The sequence below is a fragment of the Merops nubicus genome, unplaced genomic scaffold (genome assembly GCF_000691845.1).
Source record: "Merops nubicus isolate BGI_N331 unplaced genomic scaffold, ASM69184v1 scaffold3406, whole genome shotgun sequence".
Taxonomy (NCBI): domain Eukaryota; kingdom Metazoa; phylum Chordata; class Aves; order Coraciiformes; family Meropidae; genus Merops; species Merops nubicus.
The window spans coordinates 51395-62247 of NW_008616765.1; the positions used below are offsets into that span (position 1 = coordinate 51395).

The following is a 10853-nucleotide window of genomic DNA, read 5'->3' on the forward strand; positions in this document are numbered from 1 at the left end:
GTGGCTCATAAAGATAACCAATTTAAAAAAAAAAATAGGAAATCATTCTAATTTCACTTTTCACTCTAGAAAACTACTATTTAGAGGTACAATTAGGAAGAATTCAACACACAGAGTACAGTACATACATCGTAAGCACCAGCCTTGATCTGCTGGTAAAGCCTGTGCTGGTCTTCGTCCCAGAACGGAGGATATCCCACCAGGAGGATATACAGAATGACACCTGCAGAAAATTCACAGTAATATTAAATGACTTCAAGAAACAAAACCCAGAAATCAATTTCACATTTGACAACCATGTAAAACAAATGGCTCAATAGTATTATCCGAGCTATTGAAAAATACTGTGCATTTATAATGAGAAAATAGTAAATGCAGAGTTCACAAGAGAACCTCCTATGCAGACTGTGAGCAATAATGAGTATCTGACACAACATCAGACCAGGAACGCTGAAAATAATTTTCAATGATCAAGGATGTTCTAGGAAAATGCAATCTGGTTTTATCATGTCTGTAAGATTGTGTTTTAACTCATGTCATGCAATGACATTCAGGCAACTCAATTTACCTGTATAAATATATGATAAATAAGAAATTTAAAAGTCCATCTGCTAGTCTTACAGAGATGATTCACTACAACTAAAGGAAAGTGCTTTCATAAATACAACCCAATAAGCGTGGGTAGAAGCAAAATAAAGAAACCACCAGCTGTTCTTGGCTAGGTAGCTGCTACTTGCCAGTACCTGGAAGTTGGCAGAGAAACAAAAAATCCAATGCCCTCTTCTAAACATTAATATTTAATTTTACTAAATACATATTATTTGATGCAGAATATAACGTGTTCTGGACCTCCTCTCCCTCCCTCAAAATACTTAATGGTGGACTGAACAGTGTCTTTCAGAGTAATTTCTTACCGCATGCCCACATATCCACAGGTTTCCCATAAGGATCTTTTCGCAACACCTCTGGAGAAAGGTATCCTGGAGTACCAGCAAAGCCTGTCAAAAGCCAAGGCAACCATTTTCAAAAGCTGCACGTGCTCCACAAAAATCGAGTGATTCTCATTTCAGCCCGCAAGAGACAGGACATTATTTCCTAAGCTATCGACCACTAACAGCTTCATTTTGAGCTTTTCTTGTTATGGCATGTCACCTAGAGGTAACACTAATGAGAACGCTTGAGGAGACCTGGCACATCCCTTTCTGCCACCACGTCTGGCAGAGTGGACAGAAAGCCAGCTGGTTACCCGCCACCACTAGCACTCCAGATTCAGTGGTGGTGTCAAGGATCTGGTGACAGTGCAACAGGGGAAGGTTTCCAGAAAGACTACAGGGTGATGGAATTTCTTTCATGGCTTCTGGAGCACTGTAAGCTGTAGTGAGACGTCCAGTAGTGAGGTGCGAATACATTTGGCTCGGGGTCAAGGCCAAAAAGTTAGCAGAGTAGGGGGGTGTGGGAAACATTATCCTAGTGATCCCCTTGGAGATACCAACTTAAAGACTGAAAATTCACACCATGCATGACAAAGACAGTTATTGTCTTAGTTTTTTTTTTTTTTTTTTTTTTTTAAATCATTGGCCTAATTTAGGATATTTTAAAATAGCACTAAACTGTATGAATTTAGACTCTAAACATTACTTGCATGAGATTTCTGGGAGTCCCTGAGCTGTGAAGACTGTTGCCACATAGAGTACTTCTGCTGACATTTATGGTAAACTAATTAACAAAACAGGGGGGAAACAAAGCTACAGTATTGTATATTCTATAATGAGCATTGAAAGAGCCCTTTTCTGTCTTATAGGAGGGCAGATTTCTGAGTAAGCAAAATGCAGGGCTAGATTTAAGAAAAGCTTATGTGTGGAGAGAGCTCTCATTTAGAAGAAAAAAAGAAAGTAAATTTCTTCACACAGAAGTGGGAACTCAATTCAGTCAATGTCAGATGGTGGCAAAGTAAATGTGCAGAGATGTTCAGGATTAGCTTTCATGAGCACAACTGGCTACTTCTCAGTATGACGACCACAACTTAGAGCTCATCCTGCTTACAGCCTTTGCTTTTCATATTTTGCAAGTTACTTCTGCTACGATCTTTCCACTGCAAAACTCATTTCCATTAAGTCATTCCACTTTTGGAAACCTCCTCATAAAAGTTTACAGAAAGCATCTCTGAAGTAATCTAGCTTTTAAAATGTGTGTGCTCATTCTTTATTCATTACCAGCACTGCTGTTTCCTATTAGGAGAAATGCAAAACGTAGGTGTAAATGTAAACTCTTCTTAGGACACCCTAAATGATAAAAACTTCATGACCAATAACATTCTGTACCGTTTCAGTCAGTATGTCTGTCCTTTCAAGCACCTTTCCCTAAAATAAATGCTTGGCAGTTTTTGAAAGGTGAGAATTTGGTGGCTTTTAGGAAGGACCACATGTTATTTTGTCATTTCTGAAATACCACACTGGATTCCACAAAACCTATGAGAGACGGCGATAAGGTACAAAGTGTACAGCTACAGAAAAAGGAAGCCTTTGCCCTGCAGCTGGCAATCGCTTTAGGGTGGGAGGAGGAAATAAAAGAACACATTCTGTATATTCTACTGAGAACATAGCTAAAATATTTTCATGAAAAATAACTTCTTTTTTTTTTCAGTCTCCTGATATGAGAGCTATGAATTGTTAAAGGCTACTATCATACAGGAAACACATCTTAAGATCCTTTGAGAAGCTGAAAAATGTATGTTCTGTTTAGCTTTAAATAGAGTGATGATAAAGCTGTCTCAACTTTCAAACTTACCGTAGCTCCCTAAACAGTATTATGCATCACTTGAAAATAAACTTTAAATCAAAAATAAATTCCATACTTAGCTTTCTCTCTTGATGAAGATACAGAATGGGTCTAAACAGAAATAACTGGTATGGTTTTAGTACATATTCTGAAGTAGTTTTAAAGAAGCAACCAGATGAGTACACAGTCATGTTTTCAACGAAAAAGGAAAAGAAAATTAAATTGGTGACTGTTATTTATCAGGTATAGCCTCTATAACCAGTCAGAGGGATCCCAAGTGTGTGAGTTTCAGAAGACTCCTGCTAACCATAGTAATTACTTTAGCTAAGACACCTCACAAACGGGAAACCGTTTGGGACTGAAAAGTGTTTAGAAATGGCTGCATTGCCTTGTACTCCTATCACTGTATCACTTAAATGAGCATCCTGAGATGAATGCCATGCTTTGCTGAATTTGGTGGTGAGATGGGATGCCACTCAGCCTGAACAGCTTACAGGCTCCAAACCCTCTTAGGCAAAGGTTACATATATACTTAACTTTATAAACAGTGAGAGTGTCTCTTGAGTCAAACCTGGATGGACAGTTAACTGTAATCCCACAACATAAATTAATGCAGAGATGCATCTTGAACACACATCAGAAGACTTTAGTGCTCTAAGATCTGCCCTGTGCTTTCATCACCCCCCTGCAAGACATACAGCCTTCTTGACAGCAGTCGTGCAAGGATTCCAAAATAAAATGGCAGAATAAGCCGTGTTAGTTTAGACAGTGTAAGCTGGATATCTTTCCCAACATACCTCCCTTTGACTCACGAATAACAAATCCAAAGAACAGTCTGATGAGAAGATATGGAGAAAGTGGCAGTAAGGGGCAAGAACACAGAGCTGAGTAAGCGTGGGGCAGTAGCCTTCTTCTGCACAGCTGGATCCAGAACTGTATACAACCTAAATTTCATGTAACTCACAAACTCATTCTGAGTGAAGCTACTCAAATGACTTATATGGTGTGTATTTTAGCCCTGGCTGCAGGGCTGGACTTAATTTGAGATGCAACTAGGACTAAATCTAGTTAGTTAACTGCTGTCCTGCCACTGCCTTGAGTGCAGGGCAATGAGTCACCTGCCTGGTAAGCCAGCAGAGCCCTCCTGACCCTGTCCCAGCACACTCACCCCTGCTAGCAGGGAGTGGAGTCTCGGCTCAACCCTGTAGCGCTTTCTACGAACAGGTTTGGTTTAACACACAGGCAAAGCAGGAAAGTGTTCCGTTGTATCCAAACACACAGAGCTCCAGCCAGTTTCCTCCTGAGGCACAGCCGCGGTTTAAAGAGCAAAGTGACCAGCCCACCAGAGGACTACACCCAAAGAAAAAAAAAAAGAAAGAAGAAAAACATACTGATGCAGAACTATAATTAGAATGAGAGCACACAATGAGTCACTTAATGCTGCAGAATCCAGTCGAAAGCAGAAAAAAATTCTGGAAGGAAGCAAGAAAAAAGTTCAAAACATTGAGCACACTGGAGTTCCTATTTTACCTTGTTCAGGCCTACGAAGATGATGGAAGGCACTCAGGCCATTCCTGAAAGGTTTTACAGTGGCAATTCCAGAAAAGGTACAGAACCCACTAGTCTCATTGAACACCACAAATTAGAGCAGACGACCCACACTAGATTATTTTCTGTTACCTTGTTGCCAGCTTACATCTTCCCTACGTATACATTTTGAAGACATTCTGTTCAACCTTCCTCCTACCAAGCTCAGCATGGCAGACCTTGTGATGCTATGAGTCTAAAGCAAGCCCTTCACAAGAACCAAAAAATAAACTTCAACCAAAAAATAAACTGCAAGATTTTACAGAGAAGTGCAACTTCCTTTGCATCATCTGAGTCCATACAGACATATCATCTAGAGAAAATATCCATGAAGTCAAGTTCATTCTGCAGATTTTTTCTTGAGATGCTTCCTGTTTACTTCATGCTTTTGTCATTATAAGAAATCACTTTTGGTTCATCTTATTTCTATTCCACTCCTTTTGTACTGGTCCATTTGTTCATGTGTAAGAGCAATCTCCTCTGTCTTTTCTGGATTACTGAAATCCATTTATACAAAGGCTAGGATTTAAGACAACAGGCTAGCTTATAAAGCTACCAACATATGTCCAATGGTACTGCCCGTGCATCCACATGTAGTTATAGCCTAGATCTCAAACTCTCAACCCACTGCCTGCTCAAAATCCTTTGTGCTTTTAGTCTAACTTCACCATCACTTTGTTCATTTTTAACTGTGCTTTCTAGCTGCTGCAGGCTGAGAATAGATAGCTGCTATAAATATTTTATTCTGTATTTTTTTCCTCCCGAGATGTACAGTACATTTTATCCTGTGCTTCACATCTGTTCTAAGTGGGTGGTATGTGTGATAGATGCATCATGTTTGTACATGCCCTACCATTTAAAATTACCAATATTAAATGTTTCCCACATTTTTCCTTTGGGCATCTGTTAACTGTAATGAACAATCTGCAATTAGCACTGTTTTTGTAAATTAACAACAACAAAAGAGGGACAGTCCAGTGGAAATGGGGAGAAGTGCATAATATTTAACACATTATCCCCAAACTCTTCTCATAACCTGAAGTGGAGCGCTGTACAGGACACATAAGCTTGTAAGCTGTGGATACACAACCCTTTCCAGACTACTCTGCAAGGTTCCATCTCCTTTCCAGGCTCTACACCCGTACTTCCTTCCTCTGCTTACACAGGGGAAAGCTGGGGAGAAGAAGCTTGTGGGCAGCTAAGTCAAACTTGTAGGCTGGCAAAACCCACGACAAGCCAGGCATCAGGAAATCTAAGTTTCAGGGTCAAGAAATGTCAGTGGCACTTCGACTACATGCGAATGGGACATTCGTAAAGCTGTATTTACTAGAGCACAAATTAAAAAACCCTCTCCCTCCACCCTACCCCATACCAGTACTGCTGTGCTGGCAAAATCCCCAGTATGAACCCTGTTGTGCCAAGAGAAGAGGCTTTTGTCCATTTATTTTCTGTTGTCTGGTAAGGTGATTTACCTTTGCTAGGGAAAAGGCAGAGGCACTTCTTCTCTCAGTGAGCTCTGAGATTTGGAAAGGTAGCCACAGGCCACTTCTGAAATGTTGGATTTTTTTGTTTTGTTTTCTTGGGTTTTTTTTAGTTTTCTTTTTTTAAAACAAGTAAGGTCTCCTGCCAAACTGTTTAACACAGTGAGAATTACAGGTAACATTCTTCCTGAAGAAAAGGGTTTAAAGTGTAGTCACCTGTAGAGACTGAGCTATGAACAAAATACCCCTTGAAGCTGCATACCAAGTAGTCACACAGCTGCATTTTTTTATACTATGGTGAGAGTTGGGTGGTGTAGGTGGCTTAAGGGCTACGCTCAACAAATAGTGTGAAAAACATAAATATTCACTTACCAAACCAAGCCTGTTGTTCTCCTTGGACTTCTATAGCCAATCCAAAGTCTGCCAGTTTTACTGCTGCTCCCTTGGATTTGCTAGCTAAAAGTAAGTTCTCAGGCTTTTTTCAGAGAGAGAAAAAAAATAAGATGAAAAGATAAATAAATACATTTCAGACAGGTTTTCACTTTTATTTTAGTTATTGTAGTCTGGAAAAGAACAAATACTCAGAGGTGTGAAGAAGAGAAAAAAACCCATGTGCTTTCTCCACGAAATTGCAAAAATTTCACTTTTCATTCCTATTTGGAAAGAACCACCAGGCCTGTAAAGAGCTCTCATGATCCCAGGACAGCAAGCCTAGGGACAGTGTGCAGATCTACTGGAGAAGGCAGCCGGCCAGAATGGTCCTGTGGAACTGTGACACCTGTCTGCATGACTGGACAGTTCAGAGACTCCTACAAGCTCACTACTGGAAAAATGCTGCAGAAAATCCCCAAAAGACACGTATTCTTTGATTACTAGTCTAACGTATGCAGTTTGCAGGATTAGGCATCTAGAGCTGTCAAACACAAATATGTTTTGCATGACAGCTTAACAATAACAGACATTATTATATTCGTAGTTAGAGGGCAGGTGTGTTTACACTGCCAATCTTTCAGCAAAAGCAGCACACCCACGTTCGTGCTTGCAGAGAACGTATTACAAGTAACAATGCAAGTCTGCAGAAGTTCCCACTTTGATGGCTTTTTGGGGTATGTTGGTCCCATCTGAAATCAAATGCTACAGTACAATCACAGAATTAAAACTAAAGGATTTGAACATAGCAAGGGTGTTCATAATGTGGCCTTTTAACTTCATTTAGTAAATACATCAAATGCAAATTATCCAAAATAACTTTATTCTATGAACCTTAACTTTAAAAAAAACCCCAAACTTACAAAATACTGCAGAATTCAACAGATTATTTCAAAGAACTGTGACCTCTATAGAAGTTTCTTGACATTTCTTTCTTTCCTACCTCCATTACTTTTAAAAAAGGTTTTGTTCTACATTTACATAGTAACAAACCCTCACTTTCAAAGGTATTGCTGGGACTCTTCCAGAACCAATTTTTGTAGTGTCTATCACATGGGAATTCACTGTATCCAGCCTTCCACTGGGGACCCAATCCTGCAAACTCTTAAACACGTACTTCACTGTAAACCCAGTAGAAATCATATTGGCTTCTGAGGGACTATTTAGGTGATTACAGATAATCCCATTCAGGTACTGAGCTTGGAAACAATTAAGATCATAAGCTTCTTTCAGCAAAGGCTACCTTCCATACATCTGTCAAGTATCCACCAAAATATGCCTGAGCCTAATTAAGACCTCAACCACCATGATACTTCTATTAATTAAGACCACAGCTGGCCCTAACAAACTCTTGTAAGGTGTTTTCTTCCCCTCACCAAAGTGAAAAAGAACCTTTTTTCAGTCATTTACAAACCCTATTCTCCCACACATCCCTGCCTTGCTAAGTCATAGAAAAGCCAGTATTAAAACCCCTTCATCAACAGTTATTGACAAATCTTCTCTTTCCACATTTTAAAAAATTGAGATTAAGGTATTTCAGAATAAAATATAATCTTTATATTTGCTTAACTTATCAGTAACCACTTCAACAATGTTATCTCAAACACTGAGGACTCCTCTCTAGGTTCATCAACACTGATTCAAGCAATGCCACACTGCTTGTCATCTAACTACACTAATTTCAACACACAGTCACATACTTCTTGAAGGTTTCCCATCAGAGAGAAGTTCCCTGTAACTACTTCCTGGAACGTGCTCCTTATATAAACCTCTTACAGCAACTGATGATCCTATTTGGTTGTGACCTTCGGCAAGCCAAAAGCAGTGAAACGCCTCATCCTCTTGGCTGGGGCACAAGCACTAACCTACCCAGCGTGTACCACTTTGCAACATGTGATTCCACTCCAAATGGCACGTTTGTGTTTGCTGCTGCTGGATTTTTACCATTGGGTTTTTTCCTTTTTTTCTTTTTTTTAAAAAAATCCAATACATGTCTTTACTCTGCCAGATAAAGAGCTCTGCAGAAACACCATTGTCGTAGGTGAGTAAGTTTCAGCCGAAGCTGGGGCAGATTTCCTGTTTTACTCCTGCCAATGAGGCAGACTTCTGGGCAATGTTGTGTGAGACTATGTGCTCAAACCACACGCAGCTGTCATTGTAGGATGACGGGAGGCATACCAGGTAATTATCATGCATTAACTTAGAATGACTGCAATTACTTGGAAAACATTAACAGCCCAGCGTGGGCCACTCCGGCCTCAAACCCTGGATTCAATCGTGTCACCTCGTGCTAGCAGCACAGTGGCTGCAGTCAAGCATATAGAATGGCATGGTTAACTGCTAAGATTACTTACAAATAAATTAACATGATTTGTGCCATAGTTTTCCAAAGGTCTTTAATTCTTAGAGATGAAGTCCTTATGCCTCTGTGTATTTTTCATTGAATATTAACTGGGGCATCCACTTTTTAGGGGCAATGCAAGAAGGTCATAAACACCAAGATTCCCAGGAATAGCAATGCTGCTGACCACCAAGAGTTGGAATTCCTACCTGGAAATGCACTTTTCCCATCTGTTAGACTGCCACTAACTGCTTTATTTCTTCTGGATCTAGGATCCATCACCATTTCCACTTATACCAAGGATTGAAGAGTAGCAATATGCACTTCTGCAGGCTATAAGAGGCTGCAAATTTCCTGTTTGTTACTAAACTACACTAAAAGGAAAGTTAAATAAAACAAAACTGTGCTGAATCTCCTGGTTGCCATCCCCATCTCCAAACAGACCATCAAACTGTGGCTTAAGTTATCGGAAAACAGATCCATCAAGTTTTGCAGTTTAACAATTTCTGCCAGGCCTTAATCATCTTCTACACATCGTATACTTCTGGTCTTGGGCCTCAGCGTCTTCTTTTTGGTACAGAGAGTTCTGCTGGGATTTCACCACAGTCTTTTCATTTCACTCTTTGAGTTTTTTCTTTTGCCACAAAATGGTAACTGAAGAAGGATGGTTTTCTGCTTCCTCAAGCTTTCACTTTCAGCAGTGAAACCAGGTACTACAGCTTGGCAGAAACATTTTTTCTCACACTGTTTTTCCAGTTCATCCAGGATTTGCCAGAGCAAGAAATCCACACATAGCTCAGAACAGGGAACAGCTGGACTTAATGCATTTCCAGAGAAAAAAATTATTTTGTGTGAATGTATGAAACGCACTAGAAAGTGTTCCTTATTCTGTCAGCTTGCACAGCCACAATCCTTTTCAACTCTTTTTCACACTAGAAGTGTACAGGAATTGCTGGAGCAGCTGGACAAATATGACATCTTTCCATTTAAACTTGTTCCATGTTATCCAGCTGCCAGGGAATATTTATAGATGGGGCAGAGACTTGTCAGTCTCCTGTTGTACAACCGTGATGTGGGGAAACCTATAAGTGCAAAATGGGGAGAGAGTTTTGTGTATTTCTTTGAAATCCATCATGCTCTCTGAGCTTTCCAAGCGTACTTCTTTATGTTCCTAGAGGGCAACAACAGAGACTTTATAAACTCACACAATGGCTGTAACGGTTTTTCATTTGGGAGTGAAGGATGGCAAGAAAGATGACAGCATTCCAACTCCAATGTTATTGCTAATAAGCACCAGCAGAAACCGCCTGTCCCAGGAGGAAATTCCTGCTCCCCATAACTCGTTCAGAAAGGAAAGCAACAGACAAAGAAGCAGTGCCAGAAGGACTGAGTGTGTTTCCCTGCCTTATGGGAACATGCCGTTTTATCTCTGCCTCTAAAGGATCTGAGATTTCAGACAGTGCACTTCCATCAGGTTTCAAAATCAACACTCTTCACTTGAGGAACACTTGAGGATCTTGAAGCCCAAGTGCCCAAATTAAGTCCTCTCCCTTATCCTCAACGCTAGCTCCAGCCTGGGAGACAGACTTGTCTCTCTGAGCTTCCCAGTAAAAGAAAATTATCTTTACTTGCTTCTTCCCATGCCAACACACTCTAAGTGCAGACAGCGTTTCTGCAGCAGCCACCTCCAGCCATTTGGATATGTATGTGGTTAAGAAAGAGGTCACCCTCTTCTCAACACAAGGGTTGTCCTTCGGAAGCTTCTAGCCCAGCGCTACCGAAGGAACTCGACTCCTCAGGTGACCATGGTGAGAACACTGTAGAACCTCCCGCTTTCTAAAGCTGTTCTGTAGCCCAGTCATCATCTTGAGGAGAGAGGTCTTTGTGCCAGCGATCCCATGGCAGCCGGCCTCTCATCACTCAAACGTGTGACTCGCAAACGCTCGTGTGCTTCCCGGGAGCGCTGCGGGACTAGAGATGGCGAGTTCCCCCTGAGCCCTGCCCCCGAAAGCTCTGCAGGACAGAGAGGAACATCGTGTATTCCAGGAATACACCCAATGCAGAAAAGCGGCTCCTGCTCTCCCTGGCGCTGCCAGCGGGTGCCAGCGGACTCTGACGGCTGTCCCGGCTGCCCAGAGCTCAAGTTGTTGGCAGCTTTTAGCAGATGTTCTCCAGTGGATGCCAGCGCACGGGTGAAGTGAAGTAAAAACAAACAATAAAATAAAATAAAATAAAAT

At 40.9% G+C, this 10853-nt stretch overlaps 1 protein-coding gene across 1 annotated transcript in view; it reads right to left on the minus strand.

The window, feature by feature from the left end:
* The window catches only part of LOC103775460 (calcium/calmodulin-dependent protein kinase type II subunit delta-like), a 45923-nt gene extending 37022 nt beyond the window's left edge, over positions 1-8901 (minus strand). Inside the window, exons 1-5 of the mRNA XM_008942916.1 lie at positions 8826-8901; positions 7275-7474; positions 6219-6321; positions 915-998; positions 129-223 (exon numbers count right to left, since the gene is read on the minus strand). Coding sequence (XP_008941164.1) covers positions 129-223; positions 915-998; positions 6219-6321; positions 7275-7474; positions 8826-8901 — 558 coding nt within the window. The remainder of the gene's footprint in view (positions 1-128; positions 224-914; positions 999-6218; positions 6322-7274; positions 7475-8825) is intronic.
* Positions 8902-10853: the final 1952 nt, after the last annotated feature.